This window comes from Lepidochelys kempii, chromosome 1 (assembly GCF_965140265.1).
Source record: "Lepidochelys kempii isolate rLepKem1 chromosome 1, rLepKem1.hap2, whole genome shotgun sequence".
Lineage (NCBI taxonomy): Eukaryota > Metazoa > Chordata > Testudines > Cheloniidae > Lepidochelys > Lepidochelys kempii.
Window position 1 is genome coordinate 346,245,088 of NC_133256.1, and position 27,706 is coordinate 346,272,793.

At 51.7% G+C, this 27,706-nt stretch overlaps 1 protein-coding gene across 3 annotated transcripts in view; it reads left to right on the forward strand.

Moving 5' to 3' along the window:
- LOC140905487 (uncharacterized) overlaps window positions 1–27,706 on the forward strand; it is a 45,169-nt gene that overhangs the window by 13,405 nt on the left and 4,058 nt on the right. For all 3 annotated transcript variants that reach the window (XM_073328917.1, XM_073328920.1, XM_073328918.1), the window contains exons 4-17: window positions 1,422–1,530; window positions 6,322–6,438; window positions 8,075–8,136; window positions 8,693–8,851; window positions 9,470–9,655; window positions 10,374–10,476; window positions 11,257–11,398; window positions 12,441–12,624; window positions 12,904–13,003; window positions 14,116–14,234; window positions 21,146–21,183; window positions 22,280–22,392; window positions 22,904–23,052; window positions 24,236–24,330. In XM_073328917.1, coding sequence (XP_073185018.1) covers window positions 1,422–1,530; window positions 6,322–6,438; window positions 8,075–8,136; window positions 8,693–8,851; window positions 9,470–9,655; window positions 10,374–10,476; window positions 11,257–11,398; window positions 12,441–12,624; window positions 12,904–13,003; window positions 14,116–14,234; window positions 21,146–21,183; window positions 22,280–22,392; window positions 22,904–23,052; window positions 24,236–24,330 — 1,676 coding nt within the window. The remainder of the gene's footprint in view (window positions 1–1,421; window positions 1,531–6,321; window positions 6,439–8,074; window positions 8,137–8,692; window positions 8,852–9,469; window positions 9,656–10,373; window positions 10,477–11,256; window positions 11,399–12,440; window positions 12,625–12,903; window positions 13,004–14,115; window positions 14,235–21,145; window positions 21,184–22,279; window positions 22,393–22,903; window positions 23,053–24,235; window positions 24,331–27,706) is intronic.

Genomic DNA, 27,706 nt, shown 5'->3' on the forward strand with positions numbered 1-27,706 from the left:
GTCCCCCTTTTAGCTGAGGGGGTCATGGTCTTGTGTCCAGATTACTTCCACAGTCTTGTGTCTAGTTACTTCCACATCTACAGCTGGAAGGGGGTTGGGGTGCATGAAGTTTAGGAGTGGGAAATGCATGTAACCTGTGTCTAATACCAGAGGCTGGGGGAGAGCACCAATGTTACCTGTGTGAGGTTCTTTTCTCACCCCATTACCTTAGTGCCTGAGCACCTCACTGCATAGCTTATCCTCACAGTGCCCCAGGAGGTAGGGCAGGGCTCTTGTCCCCCCCACTCACATGAGAACTCGGGTACAGAGTAAAGGTCATGCCCAAGGTCACACAGGGAGTCTGTGGCGAAGCAGGGAATTAAACCCAGGTCTCAAGTCCTAGGCTTGTTCTCTAGCCGCTAGGCCATCCTTCCGCTGTGCTGTGGGGAACTTCGAAATTCCCTCCAATTCTCGCTGCCTTCGCTTACCGAAACACAGTACAGGTAACTCGGGCCATGGAGTCCAAATTGGAACTGATCGAACATTCTGTGGGGGAAAGTCCTTCACACCTGCCATGCCCTTCTCCAGGGAATTCTGGGATTTGAGGATGGATTTTTACCACCCCTCCCTCATGTCACAGGAAGGCAAAATGCCTTTTGGTACATCTACACTGCAAAGAAAACCCCGGCACCGAGTCTGAGCCTGGCTCAATTGACTTGGGCTCTGAGACCCTCGCCTGGAACATCTGCACTGTTTGCTGTCCCACAGCCCCACAAGTCTGAGTCAGCTGACCCAGGCTCATGAGACACGGTGCTGCTGGTTTGTCTTACCTACCCTGTCTGTCCTCGTTAGCGAGGATTAACTGGCTCTGGTATTCACTGTTGATGATGTTGTGTGTTAACCACACACAGGATCTTCCACTGCTTTTCTCATCCGGGCTGGGCAGTGAAGAAGTTGACTGAGGTTTCTGGGGTGCAATCAGGGGTGTGGGCAGAGGGGAGTTGTCACTACTATGTTGGTGGCTAGTCTCAGTCGGCTAGTCCCAGACAACTGTATCCTGATGTTTGGTTGCCCTGGCTGGGGTCTTATTTCTACAAGAAGTCCCTCACCAGCTCTGTCTCCTGGTCTCTGGAGTTAGCCTGGCATGCTGGCTCCCTGATTAGTCTGAGGAGCACCAGCTCTGCCTTCTCCCCCCACCCCTCCCCACATGCTCCTGTGCGATCGAACTACTGTCTCCGGTCTCTCTCAACGTCCTGTGAATTAGGAACCGCAATCCTAATGTGGGGCAGCCACTGCCTCCTGCCCTCCGTCCCCCTCCGTATATCTGCCCATAGCCCGCAGCACTTCTGACTAGCTGGAAGGAGTGGAACATGCTCTCTGGAACAGCAGCACCGGCCAGGTGCAGTCGCTTGGGGTCTGACTTGTTTCTCTCTGCTTCCCAGTTTGGCTTTAAGAAATGGAAGAGCCACGTGACAGCCAGGCCCTGGGAAGACCGGTCGGAAATCGTGAAAGAGCTCTACTCAGATCTGAACGTTGTGAAAAGCCCCACAGGTAGGAAATGATGCCCTGCCCAAACTCCCCCTTTCTGGTAAGGGCATCTCTAAATCCCCCTCTCCCCTGGGCAGCTAGCAGTCCTGAGAGTTCTGTTTTGATCATATTTATCTGCAAGGCCAGTGAGGGGCACCTGGAATCCATCAACCCTCTAACTTGTCAGCACGTCTGGAAGGTGATTGTCACAAACTCCTATGGACTGACCCAGCCCTCGTGTTTAAAGTGCCACCGAGTGAGGGCCACCGCTTCCAAATCCAGGCCTCTGTGCATACCCTCCTTAAGACCACCTCCCGCCAAAGGGAAGCACTCTATTGCCCTCAGCAGAAGGCAATGGTGGCCATGCGTTGGCATTCATAATGTAACATACACCAGGCCTGCCCACAAGACCAGCAGCAGGGTGACTGCGGCAGCCACTGCCCTGTAACTGTGACCAACTCTCCCTCTCTGTTGAAGGAGGGTGGTGTCCTGGGCCCCCAAAGGAAATGGTGCATGTCTGTGACTCTTGTAGCAAGTAGAAATGGCACCTCCAAGGACCTGTGGACAGCAGCAGAATGTTTGTACTCAACACGGTGGGATTTCTTCCCCCCACGTTCTTCTCTGGCTCATACAATGCATTAGTTAGCTGATTAATGTGCTGCATTCCCATTGCTTACGTGACTGCTTCCCTGAATGGGCAGTGTAACTTTAGGGGAATGTTTGTCCACATCTTGGAAATAGAGGGCATGCTGCCCATTCGGCTTGGAGCGTCCCTTTAAAGGCTGGGAGCTAGGGCTTGAGCTGTCTGGTCTGTCTCTGAGCTGAGCAGTGCAGGTCAGATCCTGGGTCATATGTATCCCACCGCTTGGAGTAACAGAGTAAGAGCTTTTTCACTTCAGTTAACAGTGGGGTGTATGTGAGCGATCGATCGATTGATTGATTGATCATTGGCTCACGTCCGTGACCTAAGTCCCTCCTGGTGGTTAAGAACATAAGAACGGCCACACTGGGTCAGACCAGTGGTGCATCGAGCCCAGTATCCTGTCTTCCGACAGTGGCCAGTGCCAGATGCTTCAGAGGGAATGAACAGAATTGATCTATCCCCTGTCATCCAGTCCCAGAATCTGGCAGAGAGAGGCTTAGGGACACCCAGAGCAAGGGGTTGTATCCCTAACCATCTTGCTAAAAGCCATTGATGGATCTATTCTCCAGGAACTTATCTCGCTCTTTTTTTTTAAACCCAGTTATACTTTTGGCCTTCACAACGGCCTCTGGCAACAAGTTCCACAGGTTAACTGTGCATTGTGTGGAGAAGTACTTCCTTGTGTTTGGTTTTTAAAGATGCTGCCTATTAATTTCATTGGGTGACCCCTAGTTCTTGTGTTAAAGGGGTAAATAACAACATGTCCTCATTCGCGTTCTCCACCTCATTCATGATTTTATAGACCTCCGTCATCTTCAGCTTGAAAGAAAGATGACTAAGGGAACAGTCCCAGGCTCTTTAATCTCTCCTCATATGGAAGCTGTTCCACACCCCAGTCATTTTTTGTTGCCCTTTTCTGTACCTTTTCCATTTCTAATACAGCTTTTTTTGAGATGGGGAACTGCACACAATCTTCAAGGTGTGGGCAAAAGCATGGATTTATACAGAGGCATTCTGATATTTTCTGTCTTATTATCTATCCCTTTCCTAGTGGTTTCTAACATGGTTAGCTTTTTTTGACTGCCACTGCACATTGAGCGAGTGTTTTCGGAGAACTATCCACAAGGACTCTAAAATCTTTCTTGAGTAGTAACAGCTAATTTAGACCCCTTTTCATATGTATAGTTGGGATTGTTTTCCAGTGTGCATTACTTTTGCCTTTATCAACAGTGAATTTCATCTGCCATGTTGTTGCCCAGTTGCCCGGGTTCGTGAGATCCCTTTGTAACTCTTTGCAGTCTGCTTTGAACATTACTATCCTGAGTAACTTTGTATCATCTGCAAACTTTGCCACCTCACTGTTTATCCCTTTTTCTAGACCACTTATGGATGTCGAACGACACTGGTCCCAGTAGATCCCTGGGGGACCCTACTATTTACACCTCTCCATTCTGAAAACTGACCATTTATTCTTACCCTTTGTTTCCTGTCTTTTTAATTCATGAAAGCTCATGCTCAAATAAATTGGTTAGTCTCTAAGGTGCCACAAGTACTCCTTTTCTTTTTGCGAATACAGACTAACACGGCTGTTACTCTGAAACCTCTTTTTAACCAGTTATTGATCCATGAGAGGACCTTCCCTCTTATCCCATGACAGCTTACTTTGCTTAAGAGCTTCTGGTGAGGGACCTCGTGAAAGGCTTTCAGAAAGTCCAAGTACACTATATCCACTGGATCACACTTGTGCACATGTTTGGAACCCCGCCCCCCACCCCGCCCAAGAATTCTAATAGATTGGTGAGGCACAATTTCCCTTTACAAAAGCCGTGTTGACTCTTCCACAATAAATTGTGTTCATCGATGTGTCTGATTAATTCTGTTCTTTACAATAGTTTCAGCCAGTTTGCCTGGTACTGAAGTGAGACTCACTGACCTGTAACTGCCTGGATCGCCTCTGGAGCCTTTTTAAAAATTGGCATTACATTAGCTGTCCTCAGTCTTCTGATATGGAGGCCGATTTAAGTGATAGGTTTCATACCACAGTTGTTAGTTCTGCAATTTCATATTGGAGTTCCTTCTGAACTCTTGGGTGAATCCCGTCTGGTCCTGGTGACTTATTATTGTTTAATTTTATCAATTTGTTCCAAGACCACTCTGAGGAACTGTCCCAGATTGAAGTGATCAATATTTTTTTCACCTAAAAATCATGGCTAAGGCGTGGGAGTCTCCCTCCTGTCCTCTGCAGTGAAGACTGATGCAGAGAATTAATTTAGCTTCTCCACAATAACCTGGTCTTCCTTGAGTGCTCCTTTAACAGTTCCATTGTCCGGTGGCCCCGTGATTGTCTGGCAGGCTTCCTGCTTCTGGGGTAACTTTTTTTTTTTTTTTTTTTTTTTGCTGTTAGTTTGAGTCTTTTGTGAGTTGCTCTTCAATTTGTTTGGTTTTTTTTAACCTGCCTAATTATACTTGACTTGCTAGAATTTGTGGCCCTTTCTATTTTCCACAGTAGGGTTTGACTTCCAATTTTTTAAAGGATGTCTTTTTGCCTCTAACTGCTTCTTTTACTCTGAGCCCTGGTGGCATTTCTTGGTCCTCTTACTTTTTTTTTTTTTTTTTTTTTAAATTGGAGTATACATTTCATTTGATCCTTTCTCATGGTGTTTTTAAAAGGCATCCATGTAGCTTTCAGGCATTTCCTGCTGGTGACTGTCTCTTCTTTTTAACTTCCGTCTAACCAGCTTCGTCACTCATGTGGTTCCCGTTTCTGAAGTCAAACAGTGAGCTGGGAATGACCCTGGTCTCAGTCCCCCTCCTGGTGAATAAGAGTCCCCCAAACTGGTGCTACTTGGCAGTCTCCGCAGAGAAGCCAAGAACGGAATGGGCAGATGGCCACCTCTCCTGTCCTAGCAGAGTTTCCTCTGGGCCAGGGTTGAATACAGTGCCAGGGATTTTGGGGGAGTTGGTGTTGCTACCCATGCTGTACCTTGGGGCTCAGAAGAACTCCCTGGGTGCTTACTAGCCTGGGGCTCAGCTCCTTAGCCAGAGGAGAATACAAAAATGGTAAGAGGGCAGCAGAGATCTGCAGAAATAGAAGTCACCGCCCAGGAGAAACCCCTCTTTCTTCCCCACAAAAGGCCCCCAGCTACAGAGAAAGAGGGGTGCTATTGGTGCATCCTAATCGGGGGCTTTTCCCCCTCATTGCCTGTGGCTATCAGGAGCCTGCAGTACAAAGCCTGCCTGCTTTCAACCTGTGGAACTCATTGTCAGGAGATGTTGTGAAGGCCAAAACTGTAACAGGGTTCAAAAAATTTGATAAGTTCCTGGAGGATAGGTCCAGCAATGGCTATTAGCCAAGATGGTCAGGGTTGGAACCCCATGCTCTGAGTGTCCTTAGCCTCTGTTTGCCAGAAGCTGGGAGTGGATGACAGAGGACGGATCGCTCGATTGCCTGTTCTGTTCATTCCCTCTGAAGCACTATCAGAAGACGGGATACTGGGCTAGATGCACCATTGGTCTGATCCAGTATAGTAGCTCTTATGCTGGAAGAGAGCTCTTCCTCTCATCCCAGCTACTCTAACTTCCCCTCTCAGCCTTGGGGTGGGGGGGAAGTCCTCGTTACTCATGAACAGCTCCAGCCACTGTCTGTCTCCCACCTCTTCTCGGTAGCAGAGTGAAATCAACACAACCCTTCCACTGCTCCTTTAAGGGTTCTGGAATAGCAGCAGTCCAGTTAGTGTCCTTCTGCTCTTTGGGCAAAGCTGAGCAGCAGCAGAGGTACCAGAGAAGTCTGTCCGCAGAATCAGGAAAACTGCACTGCATCCCATCACAGTTGCAGGCTTTTAGCTTTGCAGATATAAGGGCTGAAACATCTAAAAGGGAGTGCTTAAATTCTGCAGAGTAGGGGCTTAGTCACCTCATCCACCAGGCAGTGTTCCTCATTTGCTTGTGGGCAGTGAGCGATTGGATTCCCAAGCCCAGCTGTACACATTTAGCGGATAAGCAGGACTTCAGTCTCTAGGGCTACTAATTCAGCTCCTTTCACCAGGACAAAATTCTGGGTATGAGACTTGACTCCCAGACCAACTGGGCCGCCCTCAGATGGGCTCCTCAGAGCTTATATCTTAGTTTCTCCACAGGTCGCTCCCTCAATCCTTATATCTTCTCTTTACCAGGTTCCACAGTCACCTGTGGGAACATCCTCTACCTGCTGCTGTTTGGATGGTGGCTGTCCCTCCTCTATCTCCTGGTTTCTGCCCTGATGTTCCTCACAGTACTGGGAGCTCCATACGGTGCGTTCTGCAGAGACTCTTGAACTGCGATGTGTATTGTCATAGGCCTAGTAGCCAGGGCCCATTGTGCACTGGATACACACAATGCGATCCCTGCCAGTGATCTGTGCTAGCTGTTTTATTTCTTAGACCCAACTCGGTTCTCATGGAACAGTGGGTTACAATAAACCTCGTGTTACATTAATAACGTCTTGCCGTAGTGCTTAGGAGCCCTGGTCATGGACCCTGTTGTCCTAGCTGCTGTAGAAACACAACAAAAATTGAATTCTTCCCACCCCTTAGAACATTAGACCACATCTGTGGGAGGAAAACAGGAGCAATATAAAGTGTAGGGAGGCAATATAAGACATCCAATAACTTAGATTCCAGGTGATTGAGAACTTGCAGCCCTTTAGTAATTAACCATGGGGACAGATTTATTGGGGATGTGGTAAATTCTCCATCACTGAGCCTTTAACTCATTACTGAGTGTCTTGCTAAAAGAGACACTCTAATTCAACCACAAGTTCCTGGGTTTGATGCAAGAATTATTGGATAAAATCTGCAGCAGGTCAGGCTAGTTGATCTAATGGCCTGCCAGCTGGCCTGAACCTTGTATTGGTGAAAGATTTCCTAAGTTAAGGTATGCAGCTGCCTCTGATTCTTCAGGCAGCGTGCACAACTTCCAAGAGTCATCCCCCTCAAATGGATAAGTAGGCAGCAAAAGAACTTGCTGTGAAACTCTTACATAAAACATCCAGGGGACAAATCTCACTACCCTGCTGCAGTGAGACCACTGTCCCCAAAAGCCGGCTTCCCAAACCTGCCTGCAGACCCCTATAAACCGTTCATGGAAGTGTGAGAAGTTGTATGCCACCGCTTGAATGCAAGGACTCCTGGGCTCTACTCCCAGAGCTGTGATCACACTCCCCTTGGGGCATGAAGTCAAATCACTAAACCCTGCTCATCTTCCCCCTCTGTAAAATGGTATTTCCTCTCTTCCAGGGTGGCTAGATTTAATCGGGCGTTATGTGGATGAAAAGGCCAAGGGCCACCATCCACTGGGACTTCACTTCCTGTTCTCCAGGGCCCCAGAAAGAATTAGGCAGCCTAGTGCAACAAGGGAGGGTGGTAGACAGGATGGGATGGCCTTAGTGGGTAATCCTTTGTTTCCGTTGGATACATGGTCTCCTCTTCCCTTCCTGGTAGGTAGTAGGACCTCCGACCAAAAGGCTGTTGGTGGCCCTGGGTCAGAAGCCCCAGGGTGAACTGTTGGGGGAAGGAGTCAGCGTCTCCTTACCAATGACCAGAGAACTGAAGGATGCTCTGCCTCCATTCTAGCTCTGCGGCTACTGCAGGCAGTTTGCTTCTGGTGCAAGAGTCCTGTCTCCTGGACCCTGTCGGTCTTGCCTCGCCTCTCCCCAGAAACAGCTAGGCTAAACTGCAAGAGCGCTTCATAGGAGCCGTGAGCTTCCTTCCACCCAGCACTCCTCATGGTGGTGAGGGCAGGTCACCTTCCCTGCCACCTAGGCAAGGCCCATCCCCCAGGACAGCCTTGGTAATCCTCCTCTGGCTCAGAGGGAGCGCCTTGCCGGCCAAGGGGAAATATCCCAGGGAGCCTTGTCCCAGCTGACTGCCATCTCCTTTCTCCCCACAGGGAAGCTGTGCTGGGAACTCGCTGGGTATTTTCTCTGGCCATTTGGCAAAGTGATTCAGAAGGTAGAGGGGAGCGGTGGGGTGGAAAATGAACGACCTGCTTCCTCGCTGTGCCAGGATTCGTGCCCAGTTCTGAACTGGGGATCCCTAGCCAACTGGCTGACAAAACTGCACGAGCATAGACTCTTCCCCGCCCCCTCCCTCCCTCTCCAGGGGGAAGCTGGCTTGCTTGCCTTCTACATCCTGGCCAGAAAAGGAGCCATGTTGGGAACGATTCCCTGCATAGGTACCCAATGCAGCTCGGGGCCTCTGTTACCGTGGTAGCAATGATCGCGTGCTCCGTGGCAGAAGGTGCAGTTCTCTGCCTCTAACGCAGGGCCCTGACCCAGCATGGAGCAGCAATCACATGACCTGCAGAGAACAAATGTAAAATTGGCAAAGGGAGCTGGAGCAGGCCCTGAGCCTCGGCCTCCAGTACCAGCCTCTGCGGGAGAGGAAAGCTGCTTTACTCATGGCTGAATCCTCTCTGCCTCTTGGTTTCCTTTGATGTCCCCTCCAGTACTCTCCCCCACCCCCAAATCTCTGCCCCTCTCTGAAGACCTGCTCTCCCGTCTCCTAGACCAGAACGTACTCTCGAAAGTGCAGCATCAAGTTCAACAAATGTGAAGTCATCTCGGAGGCGAACGAGGCGAAAGAGAGCACCCCCCTCCTCATCCGCCATGACCTGGCGCCCGGCACTCCACAGGAGTCTGGCAGCCGTGCTGATGCCACGCACTGGGTAAGGCCCTTTGCCCGGGGCGGAGGGAGGAGTCGGAGATGCTCCATCCCGAGCTGCTCCCTGTGCTGTTGGCATGGACAGCTCAGGGGATGGCTGCTACAAACTGGCACGCACCAGCTCAGCTGTGACTTCAAGTTGTAAGGCCTCTCCCCAGCTATCAGCCCAGTAGGTGCCTGCATCTGACTCCCGCAGCAGAGAGGCCAGAAGGAGCTGGGTTCCCCTTCCTCGTCTAAATGCCCCCCACCCCACCCCTGGATGGGAGTTAGACATGGCCCTTCCTACTCTGGATCAGCTGTGGCTTGGCTCACGCTGCTGGGTCTGTATCAGTGCAGTCCTGTGGCACTCTGAATACCCTCTCGGAATGGGAAAGAACCAGCAGGGAAACTTCTCTGGCTTCTGAATCCCTGCCCCCGATACTCCCTGGGCCAAGAGATGGAGAAACAGGATCCGAGTAGGTCTCCTCCAGTTGTACGGTCCCTATAACCAAAGCATGGGCGTAATGGTCTGCGCTGATGTCCCAGCAGATCCGAGTAACAGCTGGGGAGCCCCGATGGCTCCTGATTGGAAGTGCATTGCCCGTGGCCACTCACGCAGCCCTTGCTTCGCTCTTCCCACCAGCGGCGTGTGAACACGTATATCTGGCTCTTGCTGGGCTACCCAGTCCTCGCACTTGCCCATGGCCTGGTCTGTTTCATCGCCTGGCTCTTTGTGTTCATCATCCCCGTTGCCAAGATGAACGCTCGGACCGTCACCAAAGTCCTGCTCCTGCCCCCGGAGCACGTGCACGTCCAGAGGATGAGGAAGGTTGGTTCCGCAGTGACTGGAACGTGTTTCCAGCTCGCCCCTTGGGAGGGCAGGGGGGTGCCTGGCATCTAGAGAGTGGCCCGTTACTTGCTAACCTCTCCCATCCCTGTATGGGGGGGATGGTGTTTGGACTGGGAAGACTTTGGAGAGACTGCTCTCCTCATCCCAGCACCATCTGCATGGGAGGAGAGTTCATCTTGGCTCAGTGCCATGCTTCCCAATCTCCTGGACATAGGAGCAGGCCGAGCAGCTGCAGAAGGGCTGGGTGGGTTGGCTGCTTCTCATGCAGAGCTAGGCTGGCCAGGGGGGGAAGCAGCCAGCAGGGCGACCTGGAGGATGGCTGGGTTCAAGCCACCCCCAATATCCCTTTCCTGACACCAGTGCAGGTGAGCGCAGGGCTAAGCCGGTCGACATGACTAGCACAGGGCTCCAGACCAGCCTGCTCCAGAGCTCTGGCTGGCACAGTAGAGCGGCTCTGATAAGACCCTCGTTAAAGGTGCCTCCATCCCACAAAGGAGGGCAGGGGAGAGCCTCCTGAGCCCAGGGAATCCTTGGCCATTTCCCCTTGTCCAAACAATCCTCCCCTCCTTGGGGGACACCAGGAAATGGGAAGTTTTAGGCAACCTCAGCTGGAGACGTCTCTCCCAGCGCTGCCGAGAACAGTGAGGTTTGCTGCGAATTAGAAGCCACCTAACGCCTGGGCTCTCTGACCCCGCAGACAGAGGTGCCGCTGGAAGCCGAAGTGGTTCTGTGCTGCTACCGGGCCGTTAATGCCTATTACTACAAATACGCCGTGGACGGGATCAACGTCTTCGCCGTCAGTATCCTTCAGACGGACGCCTGGCTCCGGGGCCAGCACTGGGGAAACGCCGGTGTTTCTGGGTAGTGCGTGTCAGGCAGCCCAGGGCTCCCCTGGGGCGGAGAAGGGATATGGAGACACTGAACATACAGGAACCTCCTACAGAGGTGTGGGTGCAGCCTCTCGGCTGCCTGGTGTTCTCTGCAGATCCCTGATCCGCTCAAGGCAATCCTTCAGCTGGCTCAGAGCAGCTGGCATGGCTAGTACAGGGTAGGGGGAGAAGGACCCTGCCTCGGATGGAGGCTGGCAGAGGTGCGAGCGGCGTACCATGTGCTCAGCAGACTCTTGGGCTCTCTGACCATGAGGCATGGCCAGGTAGTAGGGGAAAAGTGAGTGTTGGCTTTGTGGCTGAGGACCAAGCCTGGGAGTTGGGAGATCTGGGTTCAGCCCACCTGTTGATCACTTTAGATAAGCTATTACCAGCAGGACAGTGGGGTGGGAGGAGGTATTGTTTCATGATTTCTGTGTGTATATAAAGTCTGCTGCAGTTTCCACGGTAAACATCTGATGAAGTGAGCTGTAGCTCACGAAAGCTCATGCTCAAATAAATTGGTTAGTCTCTAAGGTGCCACAAGTACTCCTTTTCCATATACATGGACTCCCCTGTTCAGGTTATTTAACCTCTGCAAAACCTCCCTCCTGGGGCGTGGAGGCTACGCACATCCCCAGGCGAGGCGCTCTGGTACTCGTGACGGGAGCCACAACATTGCCTGGAAGTGCCCCTTGACTGGCCGCAACGCAGACCTGCTGCCGCTCGTGATCGTGACGCTGGTTCTGGGCTACGTCGACAGCCACAACTATTTCACCAGCTCTGCTGTGAAGTTCACCCTCTCGCTGCTCTCCATCATGCCCCTCTCGTACTACATCGGCATGGCCATTGCCAGGTGAGGCCGTGCCTTCTCCAGGCAGGGGGCAATCCCTTGTGTTAATTTCCAGTCCCGTTCCGAAGCTGCATCATGACGTCTCGCCAGTGAGCGGCGTAACAGGGCACAACGGGACTCTCGTCCCCTCCCATCTCACCCCTCCTTGCTGGGAGGAGTCCTGGCTGCTGCTTGGGCAGATCAGTCCTGCAATAGGCGCTGTGCAATCCAGCTGAAGGCATGAACTTCCAGTGGGATTCTTGGACTCCTGGTGGAGTGTCCCTGTGCGTAGCTGGCTCATCGCTCTGTATCCAGGCACCGCCCCTGCTGTCTCTGGGGTGGAATATGCAGCCCCCCAATGCAATGGCAGATTGGCCACTGGGCCAATGGGGCCCAGGCCTGGGGGCTCTGGAAAAATGGGCACCCTCTGCCCAGACCCTCTCCAGTTGGGGTGTGGGGGCTTGTCACGCTCCACCCCACTGCCTAGCACTCCAGCTAAGCGGAGCGGGGCAAGCCCCGGCTGGAGCACTGGGCAGAGCAGGGGGACTGCAGGAGGGGAGGGGCCCCTAACACCCTAATCTGCCCCTGCTTCTACACTAACCCTGCAGGCCGCCCTAGAAAGGGAGGCCACGGGCAGTACCCCCGATGGGAAGGCCTGCCGAGATGATGCTAAGCTGTCCAGCCCCCTAGCACTGGACTGAGGCATTGACTCCAAGCGCTGCCTGCAGAAGGGACCCCACTTCCAGCAGCTCTTGGCTGATCCTCGGGTTTCCACTTCAGTGCTGCTCCGTTTAGCTTGAGTGCAGCACAAAGGGGCGTAACTGCAGCCCTGCTGGTGGACAGATTTGGTGGACAGAGGAGGACGGCACCCTCCCTAAAACAAGCAATCTTGCCCTAAAAAAAGACCCTTTGTGAGGGTTGGGAGCCATGTGGCTCCAACATAGAAGGTTGCACCAGTAGCCAGAATTCTGCTGTTCATGTTGAATGATCCATCCGACTGTTTCCACCCAGGGTCTGTCTCGAGCCTCCCTCTGCTAGCTAACCCCCCTGCCTTCGTGTGACTTAGTATTTCAGCTCAGAGTAACTTCGCGGTGGGGGCTGTGGTGAACGCCTCCTTTGGCTCCATCATAGAGCTGACCTTCTACATCACGGCGCTGATCAAGGGCTCCCGGGAAGGGAACAAGTGTTACGAGGAGATTGTGAAGTCGGCCCTGACAGGGACCCTGCTGGGCTGTGTCCTCCTTGTGCCGGTGAGTCTGGCCTGAGGCTCGTGGTCTGGAGCTGTGCTCCAGGCTCCGCTGTCGATCCGGGCCCTGGGAGCGGGCAGCTTTCTTCTCAAGCTCTCCGTTCAGACTCGCCCCGGCTGACCTCTTTCCTCTTCGAAGCCGCTTCTCGTGCAAGTGATTGTGGGACACACAACTGAGTGGGGGGAAGGGTTACCTTGCTAGCTGGGCTGCAATGAAATGCACTCCAGGTGAGGTGGCCCAATGGCTCGGGATGATAACAGAATGTCCTCTGTTCCTTTCAAGGGCTTGTGCATGGTGATTGGAGGCATCCGCCACCAGGAGCAGAGGTTTAACAGCAGATCGGCAGGCGTCAGCTCTGCCCTGCTCTTCCTCTCCGTGGGAGGTAAGCAAGAAATTGACCAAGTGCTGAAGCCCTGGGTCCAGGAATGAGACCGCAATGCACCGTCTCCTAACCTGAATGTATTGGCCGCATCCACTGACCATGCTGTTGTGCAGGGCTTGGCTGTTACGGCCTGTCCCCATCTTCCGATCTCGAGGCCTCTCCAGTGAAGCCTAGCTCTGCTGCAGGGCTTCAGCCTTGGGGGATAAATGTACCCTGTGCACATCCCCTGGGGGTTATGACCTTGTTTCAGGCGGGTTTTTTGCGGAGATCCATCTCCGCTCTATCCCTTCAATTGGCAGCGCCTATGGCAAATCTGGGACAGTGTCTGGAGTTACACACTGCTCACAAAATGCTGCGGCCCATCATTGCAGGGAGGTTCGCACAGTTCCAGGGAGCTGGGTGGGACAACCTTCTGTGCATAACGCAGCTCCTAGAGCTAGAGGTGGGGTGCCCTGAGCAGAATGTATTGCCCCTCTTACCTCCCCTGGGTACTGGACACCTGGACTCCTAGGGCTGTTACTTCCATCAGGCTGGCTGACCTAAAATGGGTTTGGCTCTGCCTAAGTCCTGGGAGCGGGCAGGTGTCCACATCAGAGTGGCCATGCAGTCAGAATGTGTTGCTTTTTATCAAAAAGCCAGGGATTGAATAGACACAAACTCTACTCCTGTGCAGAGAGTGGGGCCGTAGGTATTGGTCAGAGCACACTGGCAGGGCAGTGTGGGGAAAGTGTGTACTGTTCCTTGGACAGAGGATGTGTGTTCTTGGGCTCCCTGGTGGGTTGGGAACAGCCTATTAAAGGGACTTTTATTCCCTAATGGCCCATCTCCTAGGTATGGCCCAGATGAAGGGAGATAGATGGGAATTCCTCTTAGCCAGCTGCTGGAGAGGAGAATCAGCACTTATTTGGCCCACAGCAGAGTGGGATTCTGCTCTGCAGCTCGTTCAGTCTCTGTGGCCAAAGTCTTGATCAGCTTCCCAGTGGAAGCGTGATGTCTCTCTTGGACCCTTTTCCTCTTGCCCTGGGCCTTGTTGCCAGCGTTAGCCGAAGGTGTCATGTGACCCCACCCCCTCTCCCGGATCCATTCCAATCCCCTTTTCTTTCCCCTGACAGGCGTGTTTGCTCCAACGCTGTTCTCCAAAGTCTATGGGAGGCTGGTCTGTGGTGAATGCCAGAACATTACCCAGAGTCCAGCGGGACACTACCTCTGCCAGAATTGCCACTTTGACTTGGTAGGTGGAAACCTGGGCACCTAAGTCAGTGTATTAGCTCTTGTACAGGGCCTGTTGACCTGCAGATACCTCTGCCCAGCCATGCAGGGGATTTGCTGCCTGATCACTGGCCTCTTCAAGCTTGCAGTGCCCATGGCTGCCTAGCAGCGTCTGCCCCCTTGATGGGGGCAGGGTGTATCTAGCAGAGAAGTCTGGCCCTTGTTGATCTGTGAATCCTCCAGGTGAGATTGGTGGCTGCTGCAAAATGGGTGTTCCTGCATTACAGGGGCTTCCAGATTGGGTTGGGAACAGGAAAGACCCAGTCAGGGGTAAGGTGTCCCTTGCTAGACTGGGACATTCTGTGATGCCTGGTGTACAGGATGTTCTGAATTCAAGTAACTAGCAAAACTTGCACTCATGATCAGCAGGCAGCTGCTCAAGAAGAAGAGAAGGGCCTTGCTTTTCTGGACAGCACAAATGCTGTACAAAACTACTGGTCCTGTACACTGAAATGCAGCCACCTCTGGGGTGGAGGCATCCCTGAGATCTGCATCTTTACAGGCCAACTCCTTGGGGTGCATTGGTGGTCACCCCGACAGACTTTCCTGTGCTTGGTGGTAACTAACCACTGAGGACTGAGCTGCGTGCGGAGGGTTTTCTGTGTGCGCCTTCAGGACTCAAACACTCTGGTGTGCCAGCCAGAGTTACAGAGCAGGTTGGTCCAATTCTTAGCTTCTGGGAGTTGGCGTTCCTAATTCCTCGCTTGCATCCTGCACCGGGCCTGGGGTGAGGCTGCTGAGGAGAGAATAGACTGAGATCACATGGAATGGGGAGGTCTCTTATTAATCTGATCACTTTTCTCTCCACTGCACGCACCCAGACTCCTTGCTTCCTCTTCCACTAGGCATATGGGGAGCTAAAAGTCTTCTGTAAGACTCTAAAGTCACTGTGAGGTTCCAGATCAGTCTCTCCAGCCTACCCTGCTAACTTAGGGGAGAACAGTCCTTTTGGTAACTGCAAACTCAACCCAGCTTGACTCTCTGCTCGCATGCTATTGCCATCTTGTGCCCAGTCTCCAGAAAGAGGGTCTGAGGATCACAAGAGTTCCTCAGATTCCTGTGCAGCCCCATTGTCTTCAGCAGGGTTGTACAGGTAAAACTGACCGGAAGAGAACTAAACTCTGCTGCACGAGGAGCAGACTCCAGTTTGCTGTCCCTTAGCTGCACTAGTGCTATGGGCCTTCCAGGGGTTCATGTCTGAGCAGGGGTGACTGGATACCCACTGGGCACAGCTCTGAGCAGGAGGCGGTGTTCAAGTGGCAAGGCACGTTCCCACTTACAGGTACTGCGCGTCTTGCAGCAGAACCCTCGTCCAGCCGTGGCAGCTAGAGCTCTCATGCCCGCCTCTCCCCTCAGCATCCCCGATGTACTGAGGACAATATAGGGGGTGCCTGCCAGGATGGAGATTCATCTGCAACTCCCTGCTTCAGGAAGCCCTCAACACTAGCCCCTCTGCATCCGTTCAGACTCCGGCTCCAAGGTCTAAACGTTCAGCCTCTATCCTGGTGGCCGCCTCTGCTTCCAGTCAGCTGAAGGGTTCCAAGAAGCCACAGCCCCTGTCTGGGCCGGACTCAGTTCCGGCAGCCCTCAGTCAAGCCCCAAGGCATCGTGTGGCTTAACTGAGGGCTGGGTGGTTGGTTCCCACTGGTCCGGTTCCGGAAGACAGGTTGAGGACCAGTTCAGCTGCCCTGGCTGGTGCTGTACCTCATGCCTCACGGCAGTCCAACCCCGACGCAGCCCCTGCGGCTGGAAGAGCCCCTGGTCCTGCAGTTGCCTGGAAGACACATGTAAGCAGTGCCTCTGAATTAGGGCCTTCAGCACCGTCGCTGCAGCATCAGCTGAGACCGAGGAAAAAGCAGCGTAGACGTAAGACCGCCAGCACGAGTTCTGATTCGTGGGAACCAGAAATGCTAGCAGATCCATCGGATTTTTTTTTCTTTCTTTAAGGCCACAACAGTTCCGAAGCAGGAACTTGTTCCACTTCCAGCTTCAGTAACTAAAGAGAGGAGCTCACACGGGTCATCGGATCCAATGGTGGCCAAACTTTGGGATTTGCGGTCGTTTCCAGTTCCGGCCACTTCTGTCTCTCTCTGCTCGGGTGCATGCCTTGGATCCTGGTGCAAGGCGCACAGCTCCTAAAAGGAGGCATGTTTCCTTGGTTCCAGGATTGTCCTCTTCATCACTTCCTAGGAAGAAGAGACCAGATCCCGCTGGCTCTTCCCAGGACCTTTCTCATCCCTCCTCTTAGGCTTCCTACAGGGCCTCAGCAAAGAGCAGAATCCCCATTCCTCCCTCTGCATCGGTTACTATCCTTGGTATACTTTCTCGGGTCCAGGTCTGGACCCTCTCCAGGAGGAGTATAGAGGAAGAACTGACCTGCAGTGAGATTCTGACCACCCTTTTGGTCTGCCCCCTATTGGCATGTTCCTGACACCCAGTAGTAGGGGAGACCTGGCAGTCCTGGGGCCTTAGTGAGGGACCACCTCAGGTCCTCTCCAATTTATCCTCCGCATGGATGGAGAGGGAACACTTCATCTGCAAAGAAATCTTTAAGCCCAGGGATCCTCCGATCCTGCTCCCCCAGTTCCATTGACACTACAGAGAGACCAGGGACTCTCTGTCTGAGGAGGATGAAGAAAGAGCTGCTCTCTTTGGACAGGAGCTTTTAGGACCTGATGGTGAAGCTGTACCTATCACTTGACCAATGCAGGGGTGGCATCAGGCTTTTCTCCTTCTGGGGATACTGTGCATTTCTATGAGTTAGGGAATCCCATGGTGTCCATTCAAATCTCCCTGCAGTACTGGAGGAAGAGACTTCTCAGTATCTTACGTCCTCAGTGCCACTGCGAAGAGTAGGATATCTCTTCCTGTCCTGGATGAGTTGTGAGGGCCAGCCACCTCTGCGGGGCCCACTGACAACCCATCTCTAATGAACTATACCAGATTCCTTCTGAAGGGAATCTTCCTTCCATACCTGCTTTGTGCCGAATTCATTGATGCTGGCTGCTGCCAGCAACAGGGGGTCTGGACAGTTACACTCCACTCCAGTGGGGGAAGGGGAGAAAGATGCCCTCCTCCTTTTCCCTCCGTGTTAGGGTGGCAAATTATCTGGCAGTCCTGGCCCATTACCCATCCCATCAATGGGGGGCAGAGCGGGGGAGTGTTGCTTTTTCTCCAGGTCTTGCCTGATGACCAGACACAGCCAGTAGATGCCATCTTATTGAAGGGTCAGAAAGTAGCTAGACACTCCCTCAGGGCTTCCTTCAGTGCTTTGGACTCTGATGTCAGAGCGTTGGCATCAGGTGTGACCATCAGGAACGTGCGTTGCTTTGATCCTCCATCCTAGCTATGGATGCTCGAAGTCAGCTGGGAGAGCGTCGTCTTGGAGTGGAGAGTCTCTTCCGTGAAAAGACCATTGGTAAAACTAAAAGAGATAAGATCAACAACTCAATCTTTGGGGTCGATGCCATCTACTCAAAGGAGGCCCTCCAGTCCTCTTGCCAGTATCGGAGGCGGCAGCATTACCCCAACCTTCGGTCATCCAGTCACACGTCAACAAGGTGCAGCCTCACAGAGCCATTCTGGAAAGAGGCCTTTCAAACAAGGTTCCAAATCTAAACTGCCTGCATCCTCATCCCAGACAAGTCCACCCTCTGTTTTGGTGAGACCTTTGAGAGTCAAGAACCAACCAACCAGCACTCTTCTACCCTTTCCTTTGGAGGCAGGCTAGCCCACTTCATCAACACATGGAAGCAGGTTATATCAGATCAACAGGTCTTGGAGATCATGGAAAAGGGCTATGCCATACAACTGGAAAGACTGCCTCCTCCCAACTCCCCCTCCCCATCCCTCTCCAGGGAACTCTTTCACTAGGCAATCCTTCTCGCAAGTGTGGAGATGTTGCTTCTAGTAGGAGTTGTCAAGGAGGCTCTCACTTACTAGAGAGGGGTCAAGGTTTTACTCCGGCTTATCTTTCTGGTGCAAAAGGAAGAGATTTGGTGATTTGGGCCGATTCCCAATTTTAAGAGCATCTGGAAGCTTTTGGTTCCGTATGCTGACTGGACTCCATAATCCCTTCACTGCTGGTCCCGGATTGGCTTGTGACTCTGTCTAAAGGATGCATATTTCCAATCATGATTTGACAAAGCTATTGGAAGTGTGTTCCATTTTGTGGTGTCTGGGCACCATTTCCAGTACAGGGTGCTCTCATTTGGCCTTTCCACAGCACCTAGGGGAATTGGCAAAATGCCTGTCTGTGGTGATAGCACATCTGAGGAATCAGGGTATTTTTTGTTTACTTTTACCTGGACAGTTGACTATCGATTTGGCTGCTGTGCGCCCATTGAGCCACATAATCACCACAAGCAGTTCTTGTTCTTTAGACCTAAGATTTTTCCTCAACCTCCCAAAGACTATCCTCTGTCTTACACACAGGATTTCTTTTATGGGTGCCGTACTCGACTCCGTAGAAGGGAGAGCTTTTCTGAGGACCGACTGTTTCATTCTGAAAAATGTCTATCAAAGATTCAAAGTTGCCCTACACGGAGCATAAAGTTCTTCCTGGGTCTCATGGGGGTTTAGGGTAGCCACTACCCACAGGACTCCATTTGACTACCTGAGAATGAGACCTATTCAGCACTTGATGTCCCCGACCTCAGTTCAAGTCAGAACAGTCTTCAGTGGATCACCATGCCTTGGAATGTCGTGGTCTTGCTAGACTGGTGGCCGACCATAGAATATCCGGGTTGGAAGGGACCCCAGAAGGTCATCTAATCCAACCCCCTGCTCGAAGCAGGACCAATTCCCAGTTAAATCATCCCAGCCAGGGCTTTGTCAAGCCTGACCTTAAAAACCTCTAAGGAAGGAGATTCTACCACCTCCCTAGGTAACGCATTCCAGTGTTTCACCACCCTCATAGTGAAAAAACAGGACAAACACACTCAAGGGTGTGCAGTTCCGTTCTCTGGGTCCACCCCAGACGTTGACTATTGATGCAGCTGGAGTCGGGGGGTGGGGGGACACTTAACAATTTGGGGGTCCTGGTCGTCTTGAAAGAACGTTGCATATCGGCGTACCGGAACTAAGAGCGGTTCATCTGGCTCAGTGTTCTTCATCTACAAGGGAAGGCTGTGCAGGCAGTAATGGGTGTTACATTGGCAGTGTACTATCTCAGCAAGCAGGGGGTGCTCATTCCACCCCCTTGTGCGCAGAGGTGTTTCTGCCTCAACATTTGTCCTTCAGCCCTACATCTGGCTGGGGAGAACAAATGCAGATTGCCTCAGAGACCTTATCTTCCAGGTGTTTGTGGACCTGTTCACAGCAAGGTTCAACAGTGTCGTCATTTGTTCCAGACCAGGCAGGGACATCTCTCTGTCAGATGCTCTCCTGCTGCACTGGAAGAGGTGTCTGATGTATGCCTTTCCTCTGCTTCCCTTGATGCAGAAGATAAGTCAGGACACGGCCAGGATGATCCTCCTTGCACTGGCTTGGCCTCCTTGGCAGTAGTTTACCAATCTCCTTCAGCTATCTGGCAGTCGTGCTGCACCTCCCTCGGTCTCCTGTCCCAAGAGGGGAGCAGGATTTTTCACCTGGCCCTGCAATCTGCACTGGTGTTCATCTGTGCAGGACATACTAGTTAACTCTAAAAAATGGTCCACCAGAAATTGCTGCCATCTACAGTGGTCCAGGTTTCAGGCCTGGGTGCAGAGGAAGTCTGATTCTCCTAGATCTGTCTTCATTTCTTGTGTTCTGGAATGCTGAATGTCTTTTGAAAAGAAAAAAAATCGGGGTTGCATATCTCATAATTTAAAGGTCCATTTGGCAGCTAACTCCATGTATCCTACTTAGTTGACTGTAGACAGCTGTTTGTTCATGTTTTGGTTAAAAAGTTTGAGATTTATATCAAATGTGTATTGTTCTGTTAGAGACCCTGCCCTCTTGAGACTTCAGTTTGGTTTTGACCACATTGATAAAATCTCTGATCAAACCATTGGCTGAGTGGTTTTTCATCATTTTTAACTATCTCAAGGCACCAGGAGAATGAGTGAACTGCACGCACGCATAGCTGATCCACCTTTCACAAGGACAAAGCAATCCTTAGACCTGATCCTGTTCTTAGCAAAGGTGACATCAGATTTCTTCCCCCTCCGATTAAATCAGTCCGTTTTATTTCACTTCCACTGCCCACAACCAAGCCCCATTGTAAGGAGAATCTGTCCTCCATACATTGGATGCTAAAAGGGCTCTCGCCTGTTATTCGGACAGAACTAAGTCTTCATAAAACCTCAAGATTGTTTTTGTTTTTCATATGCTAAGAACAACATAGGGCGTACACTTTCTTCCCAGGGGACTGCTGAGTATTACACACCAGCAAAAGTTCCTGTCCCTGCTTCAATTGCACAGATTCCACTCGCACTGAGGCTGCTTCCTTCACTCAGCTGAGACAAGCACTAGTTGCTGAGATCTGCAGTCTGGATTTCGGTGCATGCTTCCAGCCAGCACTAGGCTCTGGATTTGGCTGCTAATGGATGCAGGGTTTGGCGAGGCACTGCTTCAGTCTTTGTTCAGCTAGGACTCTGTTCCCGTCTCCAAGTTAGTTTCAGCAGTACCGGAGTCTTTCCCGTTAGTGGGGAATATGCAGAGTCAGTTGAATTCCAGTTACAGGTAAGTTACCTTCATTTCTCCTGGTCACTGCGTGGGGCTCTGCTCCAGTCTGACGAACAAACTGCTGTTCGCTAGCATCTGTGGGGAGGGAGACGGGGGTGAGTGTGGAGATCATGGCTTCAGTGTATCATCTCACCATTCATAAACCATCCTACGCTGAGCACGTGAGAGGAGAACCAACCAAACTATCCTGTGGTTCTTGTTTTTCAGATGGAGAACAATGGCACCTTGTACTACAAACATGTCCAGTAAGTGCCTCACGGTCTGTCCTGTTGCTTGGACGTAATGGGTCAGCCCTGGCCCCACTAAAGAAGCACATGAGAGCTGTGATGATCCCTAATGGGCTGCCCAAGCACCTTCCAAGCTGCCTTGCTTTCATGCTTTTCTCGGTGCCTTGCCTGGAGGGCCAAGCCAGCTTGCTCTATGGGAGCAGGGGCTGATCTGGGCTCTGCCACTGGCTTAGCCATGTGGCCTCAGTCTCATCACCTGTAAAATGGGCCTAATACCTGTCTCCGGGGGGTGGGTGGGTTGGGATGACTGTCTCCAGTGTCTGGGGAACACGTGCTGCTCTCTTCTTAGCTGACCCCCCCCCCCCCAAAGTCCCATCAGCCATGGACACAACAGGGCCCGTTTATCTCTGCAGCTCCTTTGATGCTAGAGCAGGATGACCCAGTGTAGCATGGAGATGTTAATGTAATGGCCACATCTGATTCCCATCGGCTAGTACTCACGGGGGAGGGGGGGTGCTCTGTTCTAGGGCACTCAAATCCCATGTGGGTGAGGAAGGGTTAATCCTTCCTAGGTCTCCCTCCTCACTGGCCACTGCTTGCTCTGCCAGCTCCTTTGTGTAGCGCACTTGCCACTCTGACCCTGGCTTTCTCCAGCAAGTTGCTTCAGAGAGCAGGGCTCCTGGCCAGGGAGGGTGGGCTTAGCTCCCCTGGGGCCACTTGTGTGAGATGAGCTATATCTCTCCCCCCGGCCCCTCCCCCCCCCCCCCCAAGCTGCTGCATCCCCTCGGATGCCTGCGAAAGCAAGACCGGGCACCCAGAGGGTTAGCGGAGAGAAGCGGGGAGGGGGATCTAGCAGCCAGCTGGCTTTGGATGCTGCCAGAGCCCTGAGGATTGAGCACCTTGAGCCCGGGGAGGGGGGACAGACAGTAGCACCCGTCTCACCCCCGCCCCCAGTCATTGTAGAGTGACCGAAACCAGTCTGACCAAAGGCAGCAAACCCCTCCTCCCTGCCCCCCCCCCGGAAGAGCCAGAGGTGAATTCCCAGGAGTTGGTGGGAGAGGGGGAATGGGGGGGGGTTCTCCTTCCAGCTCCCTGCAGCTCTGGTGTGTTGCAGGCCCCTGGTGTACACGGTGTCCCTCGTGCTTCCTGCCGCCTACCTCATCGGCCTCTTCTTCACCCTGAAGACTCACTCCCACATCTACGACATTCACATCAGCGACTGCCACAGTAAGTCCCCACCGCGGCCGGCCCAGAGCGCTGGGCTGACCTTTCCTCTGGCCCACTTCAGAAAAGACGGGAGAACGGTAGATGGATTCTGTGCTCTCTGCTGTCCAGAGCAGGGGACTGGGAGCCAGGACTCCTGGGTCCTATTCCTGGCCTTGCCGCTGGCTCTGTGCACAAGGCGGGGATGGGACCTGGTATCTGGAACCTGCCCTGCAGTGCCATGGAAGTGCCTGAGTAGCACAGTGGGTAGATGCAGGGGCTCTAACCCCCAGACCTGGGTGGCAGACTGGAGACCACTGGGGAGCAACACTGTGTCGACCCAAAGCTTGGGCGGTAATGTCTCCCCCTTCCCTGGAAGGACTAACCCAGGGGAATAATTGGACAGCTAATAGTGTCGATCGGCTGCACCAGTTGAGTGGGGATGGGTAGATGGGGGGGGCCTGTCCCAATCGCTGAGCCCAAGTCTGTGCCTAGGGGATCTGTCTCTGCTCACATGCCTCCTTGCTTTCCTCAGTGCCCGGTCACCATCACAGCGCCGTGGTCCACTGGTCCCGCTGCAGGGCCCTGATCATTCTCCTGCTCTCCACCCTGTGCATGTCCGCCTGCGCAGACCTAGCCACGGAGCACATCAGCCCCATCCTCACCAACTCCACCGTGTCTCAGGTAAGGAGCCTTCGGCCTGCCCAGATCCACGGACCGGTGGTGCTGCAGCCACCCTGCCGGGAACCACAGTGGAGTGGATGAGTAGCCCCGTAAAGCCTGGATTGGAATGCATGAGATAAGCCTAGAACCCAGAGCCACCCCCACACAGAGCAGGCTGTAGGGCCGGATGCCGATGTCACTATGAATGATGTTACTTTGGAATCCAGCCCGATGGCCCCAGGTAAAGGACTTGTCTGGTGCTCAGCTGATGGGCCATGTAACCTTGTTGATGTGGTAGGTGTGGAGTTGGGGCCGCTTAGTGACTAGCAGGAAGAGCCTGGCCTAACACAGTCCTTAACCAGCAAGTTCTCTCTCCGCTGAGAGCGGGACTGTGTTGTTTTCAAGCTCCCTTTCCTGAGGCCCCCATGAGGTTCAGTCTCTGCTCACCTGCATTGGCCCCTTGCCTGACAGGCAGGCAATCCTGGGTTGCTGACACCCAAACTTCTGAAGGGGAAGCCTCACTCAGTCACGGGAGAGTTGACCCCGTTTAGCCACGTGACTGGGTTTGAATGCAGCTAGTGCACCTAATGCTCTGTGTCAGACTAGGGAGGCTAGTTCATCATAAGAATGGCCAGACTGGGTCAGACCAATGGTCCCTGTAGCCCAGTGTCCTGTCTTCCGACAGTGGCCAGTGCCAGGTGCCCCAGAGGGAATGAACAGAACCGTGATCCATCTTCTGGCAGTCAGGGGCTTAGGACAGTGGCTCTCAACCTGGTGGTACAGCAACTCCTCTAGATCAGTGTTTCTCAATCTGGGAGGTCGCAACCCCGAGGCGAGTCAAGGGACAGGTTTGGGGGAGGGGGTTGCAGGGGCAGGGCCAGCCTTAGGGGGTGGCAAGCAGGGCAGTTGCCTGGGGCCCCACACCACAGAGGGCCCCCATGCTAAGTTACATGCTTCAGCCCCGGGCGGTGGGGCTCTAGGTTCTGCCATGGGTGGTGGGGCAACAGTCGTCTGGAAAGGTGGAGAACCACTGGCTTAGGACACCCAGAGCCTGGGCTTGCATCCCTGCCCATCTTGGCTAGTAGCCATGGAAGATGGGTCCATCAATGGATTATCTAATTCTCTTCAGCCCTGGCGTGGCTGTGGAGGAAGCAGAGCAGTTCGCAAGCTCTGTGATGGCTCTCTCTCTTGCTCTCTTTGGCAGTATTTTATTGGGGTGACCGTGCTGGCTATGGTGCCCGAGCTCCCTGAGATAGTCAATGGAATCCAGTTTGCCCTGCAGAACAACCTAAGCTTGAGGTGAGTGAGTCCCTGGAATCCCGCAGGGCTTCTGCAAGAGCTGGCATGAGTTGCCAGAGGCTAGTCCTAGCCCGTGGCTTCAAATAGAGCAAATGGATAGATGCTAATCTCGTCACCATGTTCCCTAGTAGGAAACTCCCTTTAATGCTCTGAGAGGCTGGGACATGTGCCTAATGCTCTAGTTCACCGAGGGGGATGCTCCAAGAGGAGCTGCCCCTGGCTGGAGTTGACCATGGGGACCAATTAATCTGACGCACCAAGCCACTCTCCAGTGTTCAAGCCAGCAGTGGATTTCCATGTGGAGGTGTTGGTAGCTCTCCACTTCTCACTGTAATAAAGGACTTGGCTTCCAAGGATGGTATCTAGGGGGAAGAGTCATCTGCTCCTTGTCTCAGATTATTTAAGCAGAGAGAGTCCAGTCTTCCTAGAGCCTTAAATGTCTAAAACGGCCCATTACAAACTCCAGGGTGAAGTATCTCCGATCTCCCCCTCCCTGCTTTTGGAGATGCACTGAGAAGGGCCAGGCTGAGGTATGTTCCAGACCCCAGGGGTGTGTGTCGGTGCACTGCATCTCATACCGGTCCCTTGGTGGGAAGGTTCATAGATACTAAGCTCAGAAGAGACCATTATGATCATCTAGTCTGACCTCCTGCACAACGCAGGCCACAGAATTTCACCCACCCACTCCTGTGAAAAGCCTCTCACCTATGTCTGAGCTATTGAAGTCCTCAAATCGTGGTTTAAAGACTTCAAGGAGCAGAGAATCCTCCAGCAAGTGACCCGTGCCCCATGCTACAGAGAGAGGCAAAAAACCTCCAGGGCCTCTTCCAATCTGCCCTAGAGGAAAATTCCTTCCTGACCCCAGATATGGCGATCAGCTAAACCCTGAGCATATGGGCAAGATTCACCTGCCGGATACTACAGAAAATTCTTTCCCGGGTAACTCTGATCCCACCCCATCTAACATCCCATCACACGCCATTAGGCCTATTTACCATGACTATTTAATTACCAAAACCATGTTATCCCATCATACCATCTCCTCCATAAACTTACCAAGTTTAATCTTAAAGCTAGATAGATCTTTTTCCCCCACTGCTTCCCTTGGAAGGCTATTCCAAAACTTCACTCCTCTGATGGTTAGAAACCTTCATCTAATTTCAAGTCTAAACTTCCTGGTGGCCAGTTTATATCCATTTGTTCTTGTGTCCACATTGGTACTGAGCTTAAATAATTCCTCTCCTTCTCCGGTATTTATCCCTCTGATGTATTTATAGAGAGCAATCCTATCTCTACCTTCTTTTAGTTAGGCTAAGCAAGTCAAGCTCCTTGAGTCTCCTTTCATAAGACAGGTTTTCCATTTCTCGGATCATCCTAGTAGCCCTTCTCTGCACCTGTTCCAGTTTGAATTCATCCTTCTTAACCATGGGAGACCAGAACTGCACACAGTATTCCAGGTGTGAGGTCTCACCAGTGCCTTGTATAACGGTACTAACACCTCCTTATCCCTACCGGCAATACTTCTCCTGATGCATCCCAAGACCGCATTAGCTTTTTTCACAGCCATATCACATTGGCGGCTCATAGTCCTCCTATGATCAACCAATACTCCAAGGTCCTCCTCCTCCTCCGTTACTTCTAATTGATGCATCCCCAGCTTATAACTAAAATTCTTGTTGTTAATGCCTAAATGCATATCATTACACTTCTCACTATTAAATTTCATCCTATTACTATTACTCCAGTTTACACGGTCATCCAGATCCTCCTGTAGGGTATCCCTGTCCTTCTCTAAATTGGCAATACCTCCCAGCTTTGTATCATCTGCAAACTTTATTAGCACTCTCCCACTTTTTGTGCCGAGATCAGTAATAAAAAGATTAAATAAGATTGGTCCCAAAACTGATCCTTGAGGAACTCCACTGGTAACCTCCCTCCAGCCTGACAGTTCACCTTTCAGTAGGAGCATTGTAGTCTCTCCTTTAACCAATTCCTTATCCACCTTTCAATTTTCATATTGATCCCCATCTTTTCCAATTAAACTAATAATTCCCCATGTGGCATGGTATCAAACACCTTACTGAAAGCTAGGTAAATTAGATCCGCTGTGTTTCCTTTGTCTAAAAAAATCTGTTACTTTCTCAAAGAAGGAGATCGGATTGGTTTGGCACGATCTACCTTTTGTAAAACCATGTTGTATTTTGTCCCATTTACCATTGACTTCAATGCCCTTAACTACTTTCTCCTTCAAAATTTTTTCCAAGACCTTGCACACTACAGATGTCAAACCAACAGGCCTATAGTTACCCGGATCACTTTTTTTCCCTTTCTTAAAAATTGGAGAATTGCTAACATAGTTCCTATCAGATGGTACAACCCCTGAGTTTAGATTCATTAAAAATTCTTGCTAATGGCTTGCAATTTTGGGTGCCAATTACTTTAATATTCTTGGATGAAGATTATCTGGGCCCCCTGGTTTAGTCCCATTGAGCTGTTTGAGTTTCATTTCTACCTCAGATATGGTAATATCTACCTCCATATCCTCATTCCCATTTGTCATGCTACCATTATCCCTAAGATCCTCTTTAGCCTTATTAAAGACTGAGGCAAAGTATTTGTTTAGATATTGGGCCATGCCTAGATTATCCTTGACCTCCACTCCATCCTCAGTGTTTAGCGGTCCCACTTCTTCTTTCTTTGTTTTCTTCTTATTTATATGGCTATAGGACCTTTTACTATTGGTTTTAATTCCCTTTGCAAGGTCCAACTCTACTTGACTTTTAGCATCTCTCACTTTATCCCTACATGTTCTGACCTCAATAAGGTAGCTTTCCTTGCTGATCCCTCCCTTCTTCCACTCCCTGTATGCTTTCTGCTTTTTCTTAATCACCTCTCTGAGATGCTTGCTCATCCAGCTGGCTCTACAACTCCTGCCGACAAATTTTTTCCCCTTTCTTGGGATGCAGGCTTCCGATAGCTTCTGCAGCTTTGGTTTAAAGTAATCCCAGGCCTCCTCTACCGTTAGATCCATAAATTCTTCAGTCCAATCCACTTCCCTAACTAATTTCCTTAATTTTTGAAAGTCAGCCCTTTTGAAATAAAAAACCCTAGTTGCAGATTTATTTTTGTTAATCCTTCCGTTCAGTTTGAACTGAATTAGCTCATGATCACTTGAGCCAAGATTATCCCCTACAACCATTTCTTCTATGAGGTCCTCACTACTCCCCAAAACCAAATCTAAAATGGCATCCCCTCTAGTCGGTTCAGCAACTACTTGCTGAAGGAATCCATCAGCTATCTCATCTAGGAACATCTGAGCCCTATTATTATTACTAGCACTCGTCCTCCAGTCTATATCTGGGAAGTTAAAGTCTCC